The sequence below is a fragment of the Sylvia atricapilla genome, chromosome 9 (assembly GCF_009819655.1).
Source record: "Sylvia atricapilla isolate bSylAtr1 chromosome 9, bSylAtr1.pri, whole genome shotgun sequence".
Lineage (NCBI taxonomy): Eukaryota > Metazoa > Chordata > Aves > Passeriformes > Sylviidae > Sylvia > Sylvia atricapilla.
The window spans coordinates 20945540-20966087 of record NC_089148.1 but is presented as its reverse complement, the minus strand read 5'-3'; the positions used below and the strand labels follow the sequence as shown (position 1 = coordinate 20966087).

General features: G+C 40.3%; 1 protein-coding gene across 2 annotated transcripts in view; it reads left to right on the top strand.

Annotated features, from left to right (window-relative positions):
• Window positions 1–340: 340 nt before the first annotated feature.
• The window catches only part of TGFBR3 (transforming growth factor beta receptor 3), a 112124-nt gene continuing 91916 nt past the window's right edge, over window positions 341–20548 (top strand). For both annotated transcript variants that reach the window (XM_066325197.1, XM_066325196.1), the window contains exons 1-2: window positions 341–509; window positions 13811–13985. In XM_066325197.1, coding sequence (XP_066181294.1) covers window positions 13925–13985 — 61 coding nt within the window. In that variant the 5' untranslated portion in view covers window positions 341–509; window positions 13811–13924. The remainder of the gene's footprint in view (window positions 510–13810; window positions 13986–20548) is intronic.

Below are 20548 nucleotides of genomic sequence, written 5' to 3'. Positions count from 1 at the left end.
GGCCGTTGCCGGCCCCGGCTGCCGAGAGCGGGGTCCGCTCCTCCCGCCCCGGCTGCTCGGGGGTTTCGGGGCCGCCGGCCGCCAGCGCAGCCGAGCCGGGCGCGCCCCCGGCCCCCTCAGGGCTGCCCGCGCGGTGGGCGGGGCCCAGGTGGGGACGGGGCGGGGGCCGCGGCGCGCGCTCGCTGCACGCGGCCGCGAGGGGCGGTGGGCGCGGCCGTCACGGCGCCGTCTCCGCCCCGCGCCCAATGGCGGCACCGCCCGCGCCCGCCCCGCCCCGCCCCGCGCGCCGAGGGGTTACTGCCGGGCCGGGGGCCGGCCGGGCGCACACGGGCCTCCTCCGCCTCCGCCTCCTCGCCGCCTCCTCCGCGCACCGCGGGCCGGGCAGCAGTGGCCGGCGCTGGGCGGCCTTGGTGAGGGCTGAGTTCCGTCCCGGCCGGCCGTGCCCATGGCGTAGCCGCGCCGCTCCCCGCCTGCCCCGCGGGACGCGGCGTGGACAGAGTTGCCGCCAGGTAGGTGCGGCGGCCGCGACCTCCGCCCTGACAGCGGCGTTTTGGGCCGGGCGCCCCGCAGGGATGCGCCGTCCGCTGGGGCGGGCGCGGGGTGTGCGCCGCTCGGGGTGTCACCATGCGCGGGCTGAGCGGGAGGGGTGCGGGAGCTGCCGGGGGCCGCTCGCCCCTCGGGACCGAGCGAGCTGCGGGCTCCCTGTGCCAGCTGAGGGGGGACCGAGAGGTGGGCGTCTGGGGAGCGGGAGCTACAGGTGTCCCAGTGACAGCCACTGTGTCCGGCTGGTTGGGACGTGCTGGGCGAGTTACGGGCACCGAGCGAAATCCTCTGCAGAGGCTCGCTCTGCTGTGCTCGCGTGTCTTCGTACCCTTCATGAGGCCAGGTGAGAACTCGGCAGTGTACGAGAAGAGTGTGAGTTTAGTGTGAGAATAATATAAAGAGCAGTATAATGTCCCTTCGGCGCTATTTCACTGAGGAGTTGTTGAGGTGCGGGAGTTAGTGCTGCATATTTTGCAGGGGATGCACTGGAGTCAAGTCACTGCGGGCTTCTGAGTACGGCTCTCCCAGTAATAACAAATGAGGCTTCAGTGTTAAATGTAAACGAAGCAACTTCTTAAACGCGAGCTTTCCCCAATTTCAAGTGCAGTTGCAATTCCAGAGTCATTGTCATTGGTGTCAAACAGCACAGGATGTGATACTTCTTGTCCCGTTCAAAAAAAAGGGACTTCTTCGGGGGTAGTGTGCACGTGCACTTACGCCTTTTCCACTTGCTGTGGGTGTAACCAGATGTAAATCTGCCTATCTCAGTTCCATTAAGCAGTGGCTGTTAAAATTGATTTACTATCATTTATTATTCTCGAATGTGTGATCATCAGCCCAGTTCATTTTTTACAGAATGTTTATGATAATGTTTGTAAGTTATTGGAGAGACATTTGGACATACAAGTGCCATGATTTTGTTCTAAGAAAAAGTTTATCTACTTTTTGTTTGGTCAAACAGGCTGATATTAGGCCCCCCAGTGGGGGGAAAAGCCAAAGTGAGAGAGCTGTCTGCTCACTAGCTGTGCCATCAGTTAGGTTTGTCTCGTGGAGGACTGATACTATTGTAGTCTCATGTGTGGAAGAATTTACACGTGTAAATGAAGTGTCTTCCCAAGATAAAATCTATTGTTTATTGTTACTTTCGAAGATTACTTTATTTCCCCTACGTTCCATGCTTTTTTTCCATGAATGCCTGGCACAGCATGAGCTGGTAGCTGGGTTTTAATTAGCACCTTGCAGGTGTCCTGTCAAACTAGTCCCAACAAGGGCATTAGTAAAATGTTAATGGAAGATGCTTAGTCATTTGAAGAGCTCCAGTTTAACACAGGAAAGCTGACGGCATGGAGTTCCAGCTGAGGAGGAGCTGCTCTTCAGATGCAGCCCTGGGCCACTGCTGCAGCGGGCGCTCGGCTGGGGGAGGAAGGGAGGGACGCGTGTTGGAGGGGGGCAGGTCATTGGCTTCCTTCGGTGAAGAGTCCTTTACTCTGAAACTTGCTTCCCCCAATTGTTTGCTGCAGTCCAACCTTTTCAAGTTTAAAGTGACACTTCAGATTTTTCTCTCTTGACATGCTTTGTGTCCCTGGGGAGAGCTTGTTTCGTTGTTGATTTTGATGCATGTTTTGTGTGTCCAGAGCCTCATCTAGTCAAAGTGTGTAAGTGATATCCACCAAGGAGGTGAATTCTTTTAATAAGTAACTTTGAGTTGTTCCTGGCATGCAAAACATATTTGCATACCCCAGCATCTTGATGCCTACCACAAGAACAGTGTTTGGAAGTCAGCTGCTAAACCAGCAGGGGGAACACAAAACTTTCTGTCTATAAAGTCTCTTCTCCTTCCGTAGTTGTAATTTATTAAAACTTTGGGCCTATACTTTTGATAGTATTTCTTTAGAAAGTGAATGTTAATTTAGTTGGAACACCCACATACATTGATATAAACACCTTATTTTCAAATACTTGTTTATAAATTTCTTCTAGCAGGCATAGCTCCCATTCTTCTGACTGCAATTTTTGCCATGTTGGCCAATTGCAAAAACGTTAGAGGTTTGTTTCAGTGAAATTTCTCTTTGAAGATGTTTGAAGTGAATTAAACCCAAGAAGTGATATTTTGAGTAATCCTGCAAAATTTCAGATAATGAACTAGATAAAATATTTTCACAGTCGAGCTTTTACTCTATCATGTTTATGATTGTATATAGACATCTTGAGGGCTCAAGTTGACTTGCAAAGCAGTTGTATTCTCACAAGAAACTATTTTGAGTATTTAGGATTCCCATAAGAGAAAATATTTTTAGATATTCTCTTAAGTTTTAAGAAATCATTACTAGCTTATTACTGTAGATGTCAACTGACAGTCCCAGCACAGAGCAATAATGGTTTTCCTTTTTGATTCATATTGGTGTAATAATTAAGTCTTTTGTACCAGGAATACTGAATGTCAAGGCTGTTGCTAAAGAAAATTATGTGGATGGCTTGCACCAATCCATGTTGGTTCCTGGTCTGTGAAGTCTGGTGCAGCCAAATGGCAAATACTGAATGTATGGATGTGCAAACAGATGGCAGAAGGTGAAGAGTGGGAATTTGCAGCGTGTCAGCTATTCCCCAGTAAGAGCTGGGGAGTGGGCTCTTACCTGCAATAAATGCCTCAGTCTTGCTGCTTCGCCTTGGGGTTAATCCACCTTTCACTATCCCACTATGGTGGGATAAAAACATGCCAAGGAGCATTTGCCCAGGAGTAGCCAATTTGCTGCTTGTGAGTGATAACAATTGTATGTTCCACCAGCATTTGATGTTAGAGCAAGTATAGATGCAGTAGAGTTCAACTGAAATTGACAGTCCCAGGTCATGTTTAAAGCAAGATATGTAAAGTCTGGTTCTGGAATGGCACTAACAGCATAGTGAGGTATTTAAAAAAAAAATTTAGAGAGAGAGAGTTTATAAAGTATAAGCATATTTCAATGGCCATGCATTATTCTCTAAGAGCATTACATGATGGTCCCTGCTACTGAAAGTACAAAAAGGTGTAAGCTAAATTCTGCTGGCAATCTTCATCTTCTGTTGTTTTCATGGAATCTGAAAACTGGCTCTCCAGATGGTTCTCTGAGATGCTGAACTGTATAATTAGTAAAGCCAAACTGAAATTTCTGCTTTAATGTGATTTGAAAATAACAGTAAATGTTTCCCTAATTGGTCTTAAAATTCTTTTCTTTGATACCTCCAATAATGTTGTGTCAACATTTAAGACATGAATTACCAAGCCTTGAGCCATTTTATGTGGATCTCAGAAAATATTCTCTGGGATATAGATTGCAAATATCTTTGCAATCACATTGCCTTTGATCTAGTTCCACAAAATATTAGTGTATTATAAATAGGCATTACTTCTACAGCAGTAGTATTTGTGGTGATTAACAGTGGTATGCTAGTTTCTAGCCACTTCATGAATAGAAGCGTGTTTTGTCATAAAAATGTACTAGCAAATAGTAGTGCAGTTGGAATTGCTTTATCCATCACTGTGGATTCGCATTTTTATGTGCTGGCAGTCATCCAGTAGAGCAGCATTTCTTGTGCTATTGCAGCAACAATTAACTCTGTGGTCGCCAAAATGAAGGAGATTTACTCATCTCTGGCAGTCATGGAAAGAGGAACTTTAAAGCTGTCGATTTGTATTCCATTTTTTTTTTAATTTCAAGTACCACAAAATATTTTTAAAAAAGAACTTACTTTATGACCTTGGTTATCTAAGTACTCATATTTGTCGAGTTCAGCAGAGAGCATTTTAAGTGTAATAACTGTTGATTTGTGCTGCTCACAAATAATTATATCTTGGAAAGTATGCTAGCTTCTGATGCTTCTATAATGAAATGAATGGTGGTTTTGAATAAAATGTGAAAATAATAATTTCGTCTTCATCCTGTGAATAATACTTCAAAATGAGCTATACCTGCTTATTATTAACAAATTAACTGCATTGTAGTTAGCACTTCTCTGTAATAATCTGTCTAATTTCAGTACACTAGTTGGCCAAATTCAGATTTTTTTTTTTCTTCTTGCCTATTGTAAGATGTTGTAAGATTTTGAGAGCCAGCTGGAAAGGGCCTCTCTTTTAGATAATTTCAGTTGTGACCTTGCAAGAGACCTGCTTAGATTGCAGGAGAACAGCTTACCTAGAGGTCTTGGGTCTGAAACAAGTTAATTATAGAGCTGCAATGAAGAGGTTGTTTTTCTGCACAGAAAGCAATAGGGACTGTGATACATAAGGGGTTGTTAGTGATTCTAAAGAATAATGACAATTCACTTATTCTCTGATTCTCCTTTGTAAGTACAGGCATCTTCTGTTGGATATTGGTGAGTTATGTTGCGTGAGTCAGGGACAGTAAAAAAATCCCAAAGTATCCAGGGAGCTTGCTGTGTAGTACAAATTTGCTGAATTAATGTATTTGTTTGCCAAGACACTGGAGGTGGATTGAAGACTGATACGTCCTCTTTTGCCTTACATTTGACAAGTGAATTGTTAGACTCTAGCTGCATTTGACACTCTGTGATTAAGAACTATGGGAGTGTTTTTATCACGTGTGATGCATTGGTTTTGACAGTGATTTCAGTGAAACAAAAATTCTGTTCTGCTTTAGAAGCAGCTGTTGTGGTATTTGAAAAGATGAGCCCTTTCTTGTAATAACGCTATTGCATTAATGAACCAACTCACTCCTCCAGTATGTACAGCTTGTGTTCTGTGAGAGATTAGTTCTTCCCACCAGCAGGTAAAATCACCAGTGTTTCTAAATACTTGTAGATCTGGTGGTTTGGTTCACTCCAGTGATGAGGTGTAGCAATTTCCTTCTGGCAGAAAGATGCACAAATAATTTATATGGCTACAGGAATTTGTTGTGGTCTTCCCTTGCCCCATTCCTGTGCTGAAAGATTTTTTATTTTTTTTTACGGTTGGCATTTATACATTTAATGTAAAATGATTCAAGGAAATTCCGGATGGTAAAGATTTTATAGGAGTGTATTCTCATTCTGAGTAGAGCATGCTAGTGATTCGTACCTTGACTGAAATAAATCCCCAATGAAGTTGAGAATTTATGTATTAAATAATTTCTTATGCAAAGCTTTTGCACCAACATAGATGTTGGTGCAAAAGCTGTTTTTCTGCTCAACAAATGGAATTACACCATTTATTTGACAGACTGGGAAAGGCTCCTTTTGGCTCATTCTTTTAATTAAGTGTCACTTTAAGGATTTCCGTATTTGTGTGGGAGAAGTTTCCAATCTGTAAGATGTGCAGCTGAAAATTTAGTGGCTGACAGTTAACTTTTAGTAGATGTGTTTATCTTGCATTCTTGTTTAAGCAACCTGAAGAAATAATCTATTAATCTGCCTGCCTATTAAAGTTTGTCTTATTCTAGAGACCATAACACATGTTTCTTCTGTTGTTTTGTTGGGGTTTTTTTCCAAAATACGGGTTTGATAATGCATGCAGTTAACTTTAAAATACCTAGTAGTTAATATTTCAATCTGTTAATTTACTTCTTGTAGTATCTAATGGTCCATGGCTGTGAGGAGGGCTGGTTTATATCACTTCATCAAATTCCTCTGTAATGGGAAGCACTCATTTTCAGTCATGTTCACTTATTTATTGACTATCTTGTTTGTCTGTTTTACCCTTCCCAAAGAGGATTGCATCCTTAAACAGTGCATTTATGTGTAATGCTATTGTCTTGGTTTTCGTCATGCTCTTTGTGGGTTTCTCACAATTTACCCAGACAGTTTCAGGTATTTATAGGTCATGGTTTCAAAACTACTTTTCTAAATGTATAGTTTAGAGTTTCCCTTAGTTTCCTTAGAAACCTTTAGTTTCAAGGTTTTAAATCCACCAGTGACGGATTTAGGTTTTTTTTTTCCCTAGTAGAAAGGTTCTAGGTAGAATATTTTTAGATGCAGTCCTAAGGTTTTGCAGTTCAGTCTTGAAAAAAAAGAACAGTGCCAAGCATTCATTAACAGCAATTTGCTGAAATCTTTTAACCCGAGTAGAAGCCTTGCTGAACTGTTGGTAACTTTCCATCCTGATGTGGCTTCAGTTCCGCAGAGAGATGCCTTCCCTAGGGTTATATCTCTCTTGATAGGTACATTAGAGCTCTTATCTGTTTAGTTTAGGTGTGCAATTAGAAACTCAGCCAAGTAAAACCTAAAATAAATTAAGTTTGCATGAAGTTCTTGGCTGCCACTCTGTTTGTGAAGAGTGAGATAGTCCACTGCCAGGAAATCTATTTTGTTTCAAACTAGAAGCAATAAAAAAGTCAGTAATTAGTCCAAAGAAATTTAACTATGAGAAGGAATGATTGTAGAGATGTTTTTTTCATGCAAGTTATGTTGATCATGCTCAGTGTGAAGGTTCCTATTACTTTTGCTTTTTTTTAGGGTAAACTTTTCAGATGCAGCAACTTCTGCTTAAATAAACATGAGCTTGATTCCTCTTAGTTGTGGTGAGATATTACTGGTTAATTGGGAACTTGAGTTTTATTTAAAATGTGTATTTGAGATTTCTTGGGTTCCCATGCTTTTATGTATATATGTTTCTAGAAATCTCTGCTTTTTTTCTTCCTTCTGCTTCCTTAATGTGTATCAGAAAGAAGGCATTTAATTGTGATGCTGGTATTTGCTGGTAAGATCAGTGAGATTTCTTGTCCATCTTCTGGTTGGAAGTTGGAAACAGAATGCCTAAAGTAGTGTTGCCTTTCCAGGCAGGTGTTAAGTAGGGAGTGCTGCTGTGGCCAAGGTGAGGTCCTGTTGCGGCCTTTTTGCCTGTGAAAGAGTAGAGTAGCTGTGAGTTGCACAGAAAATACATGGCTGGAGCTGGTAGGAGATTGCAGATTACTGAGGCCATTACAGTTTAAGAACTGTACAGCATCCCAGCCTCTTTTTTTCTCCACTCCCTTTAGAGATGTCTTGATGTAGAAGTTCCTGAGAGCTCTATGAAAAAGTAAAAAAATCTGATTTGGTACTCAGATTACATGTAGGATGTTGGTCTTGTTGAACTCTGCAGTGCCATCTGTGCCTCTTCCTGTAGAGGTTCAGTGGCCTCTAGGAATTTCGGCTCTTGTCAAAAAGCAATCTGTTCCAGTCTACTCCTTGTGGAAGTCTTGAGTGTACTCCTTCCACTAAAAGATGCCCAAGTGTACTTCCTTCCCTTCCACGTATTGAAACCCTCCCGCATCCTGATCCTGTAAGAGACTATTCTCATGTTTACACTTGGAAAGCAAAACCTTGCCCTAAGCCTAGGAAGATTTAGCTGCATACTTCCCTGTGTTTGGGGGAAGTCCTGGGAATATTAACAGAATGATTTTTGTCCTGTTTCTGTAAACTGTCCCTTACTTTTGTGCTGTAGTATGCAATGATTCTTTAGCTGCAACTTCCAGTGTCTGGTGTTGTCCAAACTCGCAACAATAAAATCAGGTGATAAAGAAAAAAAAGTTGTGAAGCTGAAGGGGAAGTTGGTTATGAAATGATACTGAGAATACACAACCCCATTGAAAGACGAGCTTCATTCCAGCTGTGGGCAAAATATGTACCAGGTAGCAAAATACCCCTCCAGTATACTATTACTAAATAGGTGGAATGGTTTCACATTTTTATTGGGCTTTTTTGTGTATATTTTTGTTCCTGTAATTTGGCAGGCTACATTGTAATACATTAATAAGAAAATAAATAAACAAAAAACTAAAACAAAAATCACATGGAATAGAGGGGCACAATTGCTTAATGGCATAAAACATCTTCCTTTGGCACTCTTCCAGTTCCCATAGTCTTTAACTGTGACTTGTTGAAATGTCCCATTACAAGCACAGCAGCATGTGAACTGCAGGACATCAGAGTTACTTTTTCTCTGGGCTTTTTGATATGTCAGGATTTTTAGTTTTATTACTATTCATATATTCTCTGAAAATGAAACCACTCTGTTGCTTCTAAACCAGTATCTGTCCCTTTATAATTTATGGATAAGTTACTATTTTGAGTTCTGAATAGTGGGACTTTGTGTATATGCCTTGGACATAAGCATTTAAAAATACTTACTAATTTTCAATTCCACATGAACATTTGCTAATCCTATTAATCAGCTTTCCAACCTGTATGTGTGCAAATCATGCGCAATTGACATGATAAACATCAGCTAATAAAAAAAGATGTCTTCAAAAATGCATTTTTAATAGGAGTAGGGTTATAAATAAACTCTCTTGCTATTCCTAAGTTTATACAAATGCTCGTATAGTTAACTATTTGTGGTTTGGGGTTTTTTTTTACTTGAGATTGGGTGTGCTTGATTACAAATTACTGCCTTTTTTATTTGCACATGGCATGCTTGTATCAATGGCATTTGCATAGGGAAGCAACTTGGGCAAGTGGAAGAAAAACCGGTTAAATAAGTGAAATGGTTGCCATGCGTAAAACAAGCAAACAAAAAGTGAAAAAGCTTTTGCTGTGGAGGCGGCCTTGGATGGCCTAGAAACTTGGGTTCACGTTGCTATGGCAAAACAACACAAAGGGACAGATCCTGCTGGCTTCACTCAAGTATCCCCATTCACTTTGTTGGGACTTGTGATGTGACTTGGAGGAGGAGGATTTTTGGCTTGCTTTGGCAGAGAAGTGTTTGTTAGCAGTGCTGTAGAGAGCTGTGCACCCTCTGGCACCACACGTGGAAAGAGGAGGGAATTACCAGAGTCCATGCTGATAAGGAGGAGAGGAAGTGGAAGTTATTCTTTAGGCAGTAAAGGAAAAGTTTAGACAACAAGAAGGATAGAGTTAAGGCAGGGGAAGAACTTGTATGGGAAGTGTAGGTGCTGATTAATGAAACGGATGGTGAAAGGGCCTAAGGGAACAGAAATAAAAGGGGTAAATAAAACTGCATGAATCAAATTCAGCAAGAAATGTGGCAAATTCCTGTGCTAGAGAAGCCTTTAATAGGAAACAGGAACACCCCAGAATCTGTGGCTCTAGCCACCTGCAGGTTGGATTGGGCTGAGAAGTTTTGACGAAGTTAGCAAAATAAATTTATGGAGAGAAGTGTGTAAAAGTTGAAGCGAAGTCTTGCTGATTTCAAGAAGACTACTATGCAACAGGTACTTGGCTAAAAGTGCAGAATTGGGCTGAGTAGAAAGGTGCTCAAATGTCCTGAAGCCTGAGCTTAATCTATGTACTCTATATTTTCATTTATAGTTCTTCAAGCACTTCAGAGCACAGTCCCGTCCCCTTTCTGGAGAGCGTTGGGCTGGGGTAGGGGATGGATACATTTCTGCTAGTGGCAGAACAATGCAGAATGTAATTTCTTAGTTACAAGCCATCCATAAGCCACAGAGCTTTATGGTCTGGTAGTGCCTGTCAGTAAGAACTGGAAAATCTGTAGGGAAAGATGTTTTTTTAAGAGTAAGCATCATGCTTCTAACTTGTGAATTCTTCCATCTTGTAGCATTAAAGGTGGCTTTTTAGTTCAAAGGCTAGTTATAAGAAATCCAAAGACTGAAATTCTGAGGAAAATGAGTAGCAGATTTTTACAAAGAAAACTATTTCTGTTGGTGTAAGGCAGAGAAAACAGCAGTGCACTGAAGTGATTTGTGTTTTGTCTCTTGCTGGTTCTAACAAATGTAGATGGCTTTAAATACCATGAATTAAGGTGCACTGAATTAAGGAGTGTTTGTTGTCCTCTAGCTTAGCTTAGCAATGAGAGCTGTCCTTCCTGTCAGCGCTTTGGTATCTTCCAAAAGCACCATGCTTTTCCCTGGGTTCTAGCTAAGCTTTATGTGTCAAAATTCTCATGGGCGTCAGAGGCTTCTAGTTGAAACCAGATTAAAACCTCATACTTTCTCCTCTGCTTGTTCTTATGTACTTCAAAATGTGTTTCCTCCTTTTTCATTTCCCCAGTCGTCTTTCAAACTTAATAAAAGATAGCATTAGTCAGGTTCTTCCTGATGTCCCTAGCAGCATGTATTCCTGACTGGATCTGCAAATACATACTTCTCAACAAAACAGGGTCTTGTTGCGTTTTAGACCCTCACTTTTACCAGGACTCGTGGCCTTTACAACAGCAGATTTCGGTGAAAATGACCCCATAGTCTTCAGTGATTCTTTCAGATGCCCTCTTTTGCCAGCCTTCCTTGCAGCTTGTTGTAGTACAAAGCATTGGAATGAAAACATATTTCATAAACCCAAAACTCTCATGTCTTCTTTCTCTTCCATGTCAGGATTCTTCAGTTATAGTTTTAATATGCCCTTTCGTGATCTCACTTACAAAAATAGCTGCCCAGATATACCCCAAAGGAAAAGATGATTCTCTTGGAAATTTCTTTTGAATGTCAAGTTGACTAGCAGTTGTGTTTACTTCTTGGGTAAATAGTTTAAGTTCCTTATCCCTTTGCACAGCTTTCTTCTCTTATTTCGAAGGAAATATCTTCCTATTTTGTGGACTGGCTTTTCCTACTCTTCCTAGTTTGCAGGTTTCACATTTTTCCGAGTGACAGCAGGTGTCATACTGAAGCAAAATCTGGCAGATTTTGCTTAATTTTCACAGCTTAATTTTCTTACTTTTTTTTTTTTTTTTTTTTTTAATTGTGTGTGTTGGTTTGTTTGGTACTGTTAGATGGTCACTTAATAGCAGCTTTGTAGCTGATTCCTGTGACATGTGGGCATGTGATCAGATTTTGCAATCTACTGATAAACTGCCTGCTTAGTAGGTTTAGTCTTAAATGAGTTATTAGTAGCACTTTTATGTCTTTCGACTTAAATTGCAGCTGTGCAGCTGACAGTTTGGGTATCATTCATCATAAATTCATGAAACTCACTTTCCGTTTGTGACCTTTTCATGTTTCACCTTTTCATACTTGCCCTCTTTTTTAAGTTTGTGAGTTGTATGTCTTCAAGCAAGTGAGCTTGCTCTTCAGAAAGCTCTTCCAAATATTCATTTAAGTCTTCATTATTCACCCTTCATGAACTGGCATAATCGGGGTAGAAGTTTAGGGCTTTTCAAGCATATACTGGCAGCTCTGAGTTATACCTTGGAAATGTTATTGGTCAGTGGAATGTGATAGGAATCAAATCACTCCTACAGATGGAAATGTGTATGTGTTTTCTCTGCCTTTTAAATCACCTTTTTCAAAAGACTTTCATCCAAGTTGAATTGAAACTTGATGTTTTAACATACTTAGATGCTCAGGTCAGAATGGGATTCTAAACATAATTTCTTTCTCTCCAGTTTTCCCTGTGCTCTCTGTTTCTATGTAACCTTGTGCCTTATAAAACTGTCACTGAGGAATGAGAGGTCTGTGCAGATGGGATAGTGACCTAAGTCATATCTTCTGTTTTCTTATTTGATATATTAGCATATGTGCTATTATATCAAATAATTATATATTAGCATATGTGCTCTTTTTCTGGTTTCTCTTGTATTTGTTGTTGGTGGTGAAGTGGCTGTACATCAGTAATTTGGGTTTCAGAATGCTTCTTTATTGCCTGTTTGCACATGACATTTTGCAGAACATTATGATGGTCTTCAATAGATAACACTGACTAGAAACCTCATTATTTGCTGGTTTTGGTCATTTTTCTTTATAGCAGCATTTAAAAATTGAACTAGTAACCAAATACTATCACTGGGTAGTTAGGTTTCTTTTCACCTAGAGAAATAGCAGCAAATTATTCCAGTTTATATTTGACTTCCCATATAATGCTCAGTACTTGTCATGTCTTGCCGTTTTGCCAGAAGTGCCTTTTATGTGGGACGCTGAGCTTGAAAAGGAACTGCATGAACCCCCATGTTGTGATAGATAGTCAGCTCCTTGCTGGCCTCATAGGCTGCTGTCCTGCAGAAGTGTGTGTCTGGGTGTTCCCAGCAGCCAGCAGAGCTGCTCCTGGGCTTTCCTCCCACCTCCAGTGGGACCTGGGGTACTTGCCAAGACCAGTTGGAGGTTCCAGGAGCTGGGTGCTGAGTGAAGGATCTGTAGGAGTTCTGGCCTTGGGCCCTGACAGCCCTTTCAGGTGTGTGGATGCAGCTCCCTGCGCACAGAACAGTGCTGTCCCTGCCAAATAACCAGGGCAGAAATGCTACTGAGGAGTTTCTCGAGTTTCCTCTTAGCCCCAGGGATGCTGGTCTTGAAGTGCTGGTCTAGGTGCAGGTTCTAGTTGGGCAGACTTTTGCTGGTGCACAGTATGGCACACAATATATAGCAGAATCTGGCCTTTTGTCCTTGTACTTCATTCCATTTTAATGTCAGCAGGAACCTTTTAAATGGTATTCATGTTGCCACAGTTTAGATTTGTTTTTGATCCTGACTCAGTGTTTTGCTATCACTTAGTCCCGTGATGGGGGTTTGTAATTTCTTGCATTGCTTTATGAGGAATGTTAGTGGTTGCCAAGGTGCCATCTGTCACCTGCTCCCAAAGGCACAATACCAACATTCTGGTTCTTTACCTTCTTGGTCTGTAATGTCATCTAGACATCTAGATGACTGAGAATAGAGTCTAAAAAAAGGTGGAAGAGGACATTGTGGACCTGCTTAAGTGTTTGCCCTGCAAAATCTGCAGCATGCATACTGGGGTCAGAATTTTCAATGTTTGTAAAGCTTGCAGGCATCAGCTGTATTGTCATCTATTAGTATAGCACACTAGAGTTGTTTAACTGACCTGGTGTATCATCTCTTGAAATCTCTTAAATAAAGATTTTGAGCAGTTTTGTTACTATTTAGTGTCAAGTGGCATTGAAAAGTTTTCAGAGTTTGTCATATTGAGAAATGATGAGTTAAATTTATCGAGTTACCCGTCAACCAGCTACAGCACATATGAAACATTTCTCCATGCTATAATAAAGGTAGCAGCAAATAACTAAGCAAGCAAATGTTTATATGCCCCAGAGAAAGTATGATTATTTAAAATAAACATGTCTGAGGGTGTGAGTACCATTGGCAGGCTTCAGTGGGACTTTGGTATTAGCTGGCAGAAAGGACTCTGGGGCCTCACTTCTGAGCTGATCCTAACTTGCACAATATATAATATAAGGGAACAGCATCTGCAAAGAAGTACTGAAATACAGGGGGGAAGAGTATTGGTTATTGGTAAGTTTTTGTTATCTAGGGTATCTGGCAATATAAAATGCAATCCCCTACCAGTCCTTTAAGAAAGAGTTCTGTTTCTCTTCTTACAAGAGAAATAATATTAAATATCTAATAACATTTCTTTAAGTTGTATTTGTATTAATATTTTTTTTTACTTCTTTCTGTAGGCAATTAAAAGTCTAGAAGATCTGATTTCAAAGCATACACAAATTTCAAAGGAAGTAAATCTACATGAAGAGCCACAAAGCAAGTTGATTTGAGAAGATACAGCATTTACAAAAATGTCGTCAAGTTGTGTGACTTCAGTGTTTGCTTTGATGGTTTTGTGCTTTGCAGCTGCAGGTAGGTGGTATTATGCAAATCGGACATTCAGTGTAACTGGTTGTGCAGATTTAGAATCATTGATCAGAAATACTTTTGCATGCTGAAAAAAGTAGGTCAGCTAAAGTTAATGTCTAGGTTTTCTGTTAAACTATTGTGATCACAATGGCGTTGTATATGATGTGAGAAACAATGCTGTTCATATAAGAATGTTTTCTTGCATCTATGTTCACCCTTAAAATAATTGAAGAACTGCAGTAGTAATGTAAATTGAGGTTATTTACCTATTTAGTTTTAAGAATTGCATGGTACACAGGTACTATAAAGGGGAGGGTTGATATGGAAGCCTTTGAGAGTGGAAGCAGGTTAGCTCTGCCAGCATGATGAACTATTGGCTCTGCCAAGAGGCTGGATTTATATCCCCAGGTGCAAGTTTGGGCTGGTGAAGCTGAGGCTGCTAGGGTCTCTCTATGGAGCTGGGCTGAAAGGATGCACCAATAATCTGGAATTAAGCCCCAATTATTTGACTTTATAAAAGATATGTCTGACAAAAATTCGGAAGGGTCCATAATAGGTCAGTGAGTCTATCTATCCTTCCTGCCTTAGTGGGATAAATCTCACCTTTGTGATTCCTGACAGTTGTCTAACCTGGTTTATAGTCAACTATTAGTGATGATGGCAAAACCCTTTTAATAACAGTTGTCAGTGTTAGTGGAGTCCTTGTAGGTAAGGAACATGCATTGCCATTTAAGGGTATTGTTCCTGTCCCACATTTTGGCTTAGCTGGGGATTTTTAAAACAGTATGTTGCAACAACTTGTGACAGAGAAAGGAAAGATCTGTGGAGTTCAAGTACTTAGTTTATTCTGTAGTTTCTTCAAGCACTCAAGTGATTCTACTCAGGATGTTTGTTTGTCAAAGTTCTGTCTGTGGTTGCAAGGGGAAGCCTCTTATGTGTCCAGCTTGTGTACAGCGTGGGTCTTTGGAGAAGAGGCCAAGTCAGTCAAAATGAGACAGTGGGAAAAGTGGACAGTGGACAGATGGCTTACTTAAATCTGAGATGTCCTCACTGTGGAAAAGATGACCAGCTTTGGAAGACAGAGCTGAGCAATTAAATGTGTTACAATTTGGCTTCATCTTCAGCATGGAAAATTATGTTATTTCAAGCCCTCAAGCCTTGTGGGACTTTCTCTGGGTTTGACCTCCTTGAAAGCATCCATCCAACATTAGTAACTTTGATTGTTTAATAGTATGTGATGCTGACATTTTGCAATAGCTTCGTTACAGACAGACTTTGAGCAATGCAGGGTGTGTCTGAGTATGTCTGTGGCTCGAGCTGAGGACATCAGTGCTGCTCTTGGCTGAGAAGAGCCATTACTTGGAGCAAGTCCGTATTATTCTAGATGTGTAAAAATCTGCTTTAAAAAGAAGTGCCAGTGCAGAAAAGAAAAGCTTTTTTAATTGATCACAATCATAATTTTGTTTTGCTGCTGAGGAGAATGCTTGCCTATCAAGTCAGCTTACCTCTTAACTCCAGCTTTGATTAAAACCCACTGATTTAAAGGTGCTATCAAACAGTACTACTATTAGAAAATTATTCAGTGTTCAGAAAACGTAACATGTCTGTCTTGAAATTCATTGTGGTTTTTTTGGTTTTACTCCCCAGTTCTGTGTTTTCCTCTGGCAGATATTCTTGAAACAAACTCTTAAAAAGCTTTGGATTCAATCAGATGCTTATTCATAAGTAGTCACAGAATTATTTTGGCTGGAAGTCTAGTTCAGCACCCTGCTTGGAGGAGGGCTAGTTTCAAATTGTGTTTCTTGGAGACTGATTTTTCCCTCTATCTGCATGGGAGGAAATTAGCTGAAGGGAGTAGGAAGGGTCACAGTTTGTTAGGGGAAGGTGAGGAAGCACTGTCTTTGTGGTTTCTGGCTGTACCTGCTTGTATATTTTGGCTTTCTTCCATGCTTTTTAGTTTTTTCAATAAATTCTTAATGAGAACAACTAGATGATGTCCTTTACAGAGTATAATTAATGAGTGCAGTAAGATAAGAGCAAGAACTGATGGACTATGATGAAGAGGAAAGAGATGTCAGGCAGATATAATTAAAACTGGGGAAGGATAGCTCTCTGAAGGTTATTTAGATAGAGGTTTTGCATCTTGAGATCTTGAGTCCTTTTAATGCAAACAATTATACTTGAAATGCAGGGCATTTTGTGTCTCCAGGTGAGAACAGGTGGGAGCAAACAACACGTTCCAGTCATGTGAAAAGCTGGCAGAGCTCTGGTCAGTGTGATGGCCGGGGCACTGCAGGCTTAGCTCTCAATTGCCAGCATACAGAACCCGTGCTTTTTCAGTCTTGAACAACTAATGTGCTTGTATAAATAAAACTACAAGTCTAAATAAAGTTAAGTAGTATAAATAAAATAAATCCCTTGCTTGTGGTGGAGGCTGGGGGAGGCAGGGGGCAGCATGCCACCTCCTTAGGGTATTCATTCTTATACATTTGAGCCCTTTTCCAGCTTGCTCTTTGTTTCTCAAGAAGTGCAGCTGCCTTTCTTTTGTTTGTCAGTCCTACTCTGAACCTGCTGCTACTGGTTTAGGAGGGGGTTTTGCTGACATTATAATTTCTGCATTCTTGTATTTTCAGGTATAAGTGAGCTTCTAGACAGAATCTATGTTTTGGTGGCTTTTGGGGTTTTTTTTTTTTTTTTTTTTTTTTTTTTTCTTGTTCTTGAAGGTACTAACATGTTAAATACATCAAAAAAGCGCCCAAACCCCTCAGGTTACGTGACATGATGTACAGAAATGGATGGTCAAGGATGAGTGCTAATTTTAAGCTAATAGCTTAAAGATTGCACCTCACTAACTGCATTGAAAATGGTCTATATAAATATTCAAAGAATGTTTGCCTATTTTTCTGCCTCCTCATACTACCTGGATGTATGTAGCTAAATGCTTACCTGAATCTGATTTGCTTTTGTCTTTTACATGGGTTTCTTGTAAGCTTTTATTTATACAGCTTTAATTGGACAGAAAAAGACTGCAAATAAAACCTTGATTACTCTGAGATTTTTCTGCTTCGTGGAAATCCAAGGCAGGATGGAGAGAAAAACTGCTGGCAAGCTATCTGCCCGACTGAAGGAATTAAGTTTTTGAAGTGGGATTAAAGTAAGGTCTGGCAACCTGTAGTAGGAACTCTGAACTGCACACAGTTTTCCAGGCCTTGGATAACCTCTAAATTAGTCTGGCGTTGTAATCTTGGAGCAAAAATATTCTGTCCTAATGTAGCTTATATCAAAGGCTGGAAGGTATTTATTTTACTTGCTGGCAAATCAGTGCAGTTGGGTGCATGATCCATGTCTTAATAAAATGTCTTAGAGGACAACTGAAATACATACCTGCTCTAGACCTTGAGGGCCAAGCCTTCAACAACACAGGTCCTCCTGTGAAGGAATGAGATTATTTTTTAACTTGAACTTCTGTTTTTCCTTTTTTCTTTCCTGCTTTACTATTCTGTAAAGAAGACAGAAGGGTGATACCGATCTACACTGGCCAAAGGTTCTCATTCCAGCCTCTGGGGCATATCCTCTGTTGTTGCAAATCATTCCTGCTGCTGAGAAAGCAGTGCAGCTGTGGCATCTGATACCAACCAGAATTTGCCCATGCAGCCATGTTCACTTTCCTTCAAACCCCCTGATATTTAGTGTTGTCTGTGCTTGACTCATAGACACCTCTCTCCTTGTGACAGAGTTTCATGGTTGTGGTCAGGCAGATGAAGACCCTACAAGAATTAGATATATTGAAGTATTTAGCTATTTGCTATAATATTGAGGTTACTGGTTTATCTGCTCGTGTTAGGTCTGTCTTTATGGTTTTCTTCCAAAAGCTCTTTACTCCCTGGTTCTCCACTCTATTGTAATCCTGTCTGGTGTTTTTTTTTCTTTTTGCATGGTGGTTTTTATAAGTAATCTTACATTGTTCAGAGCATGTGTGCTTCATTTTCATTAAGGCTGTTCACTTGCAAGTTCATGTATCTCCTGGGTCTGTGCCCCCCCGATGTGGTGGTGATGGGTGCCATGTTAATAAGCAGAACAACAGGAAGAAACAGGCCTTGTCATGCCATCTACTTATTCTTTTTTAAAGATGAACTTCCCCTGACCTTGAACATTGTGTTTCCAAAAGCAAGATATGATTCTTCAAAGTGTAATAGAAAAACCTTCCACTGGAAGGTAAAAGGCGTGATCTAAAAAAAAAGGAAAAAGTAGAAATTAATACTGGGAGTTATACAAATTTCCTTCTATTTTAATCAGTGTTTGCTGGATATTTCCCATATGTAATTAGACTGTAATTTTTATTTTTTCCCCAAAGTATTTGTTGCCAGAGGTATGGAGGTTTTGTTTGTTAAAATTTGGTTTAGAGGCTGGAAACCAAGGGGCAGAGATCGGATCTTGAATTCTTAGGACTGAAATAAAAGCACAGACTGGTTACAACTTTTAAACTCCCTACCTCTCTTTCCCTTCACTTCTTTCTCATAATCAGCTGACTTTTGCTTCCCTTGTAAAATCACCTATTCCTATCCATTTATGGTCTGGTGTTCAGACTTTTGAGGGTGAGATGAACCAGCACTCAGGACATTTGAAGATTTGCAGTCTCAGAGAATTAGAGGAGCAGGGGGCTGGTTCATGTGCTGTGCCATGTCAGAAAGGCTGCAAGCCCTCCTGCAGGGGCTGCAAGGGAATATCCATGCTCTGCAGGGGACGCTGACATGCTCTCAGGTCTGAGAAGGACTACTGAGAAACCAGTGGCTGGCTATTAGAAGTGGAAAGGGTTGTAATTTTTTTTTATTCCTTCAGCACCCTGATGATGATTTGAAACATCTTAATACCACATGTTTATCTGATAGGGAATCAAATGATGAATTCCTAACCTCACCGTCAGTGAGCTCTGTGACATAATTTTGAGATGCCAAAATATATATTAAAAACTAGTGTTAATTTTCATTTCACACAAAACATAATACTTTTCAAGCAGTAAATTGTTTTAAGTGAGCACTTTAAATACAAAGACTGGTTAAAAATGGGAAGCTATGCTAAATCTGTTTGCCCCCTGACTTTAGTTTCTTCAGCATTCTTGTGCTGCATCATGATCTATTCCTTTGTAAATAAGATTTTTAATCTGGTTATCTATCTATCTTTCAGTAGCTAAGTTGAGTCAAATCCTGTGCCATTTCATGTGTTTTATGCATAAATAGGTTTTTTTGTCTTCCAAACCCAGATAAAAATTCTGAATAATTTAGAGTCAGGATACAGAGAAGGGTTATGTATTTTCAAAGAGGTAATTGTATCACAGACTTGGAATGGCTTGAACTGAGCAGACTTTATTTTTCCTGTATCAGCAAAGCTCTCAAGCTAAAAGCAGTTTAATTTCAGGAGAATTCTGCACCCATGTGGAGCAGTAGGATGTGGGATTGTGGATCCTGATTCAGCAGAACAGCTGAGTGTATACTGAAGTGTTTGCTGAACCTGAGCATTTATCACTAAACATGAATATCTGGTTCTTTGATTAAAACTGACTCTGGGTGATGCCAAAGGCAGGCTAAGAAATCCTAAGAAATATGAAGCCCGTAAGACAGTACTGGAATTGCATAGATGCAGGCAAATGGCAGCATTACTGAGGGTCTCTGGAGGGGAGTACTGATGAAAAGCAGTTTTGAGGAAAATTTCATGGCAGAGAATGGGGAATGGCATTAATCCTTGTCTTTGCAAGGAAATTTATTCAAGTTTTTTTTTAAAAGAGAAACTTGTCTTCAGCAAGTTCTAAGCTTCACATAATAATTTTATAAATACTTTGCTAAAAATAATTCTTTTGTTTTCTGAAGGGAATTGGGATTTGAGGTTTTGCTTGTAGATCTTTTAATATCCTTTCTGTATTGCTGGCCCTTATTAACTCTTTCTTAACTTTTCCATCTGTCATTCGTCTTATAAATAAGATGAACTCTTGACCCCTTTAATTAATAAAAAAGTGACAAGGGTGTATTTAGTTAACTAAAGATTAGACTTCATGTGCTGTAGCACCCCACACCCAGCATTCCAAATGTCATCCTGGGATGTCTCAACAAGAAATGAAGCATCTGCTATTAGAAAAACAATTGCTATTTTCACATGAAAATTCTATTAAGTTTCTGCAAATCTTTCTTTTATAAGCTCCTTCCACTGAAATATGCTTGTATGATTCAATTTTTTTACTGCTGGTGCTGTTACAGTGTACAGAAAATATAGGGACCAGATATATGCCTTTTCAAGGAAGAGGAATAATTTTGTCCTCTGTAGCTAATGACAAAAAACTGAAGTGCCTTAGGCTTTCAGTCATAGGAGAGATGAATTTGGAGTGAAAAACCCTATATATTTAGCACAAAGACTGTACCATGTTTCATTACCTGGAGGCATTGAGTTGGATTCCTCTTTGGTGTAAACTTGTTTTAAGTCAATGGAATTTCACCAAGGATAAATTTTGACCCCAGGTGACAAAAGCAAAGGTTTTTAGTAACGCCATGAAATGCAGCTGCTTTAAGCACAATGTG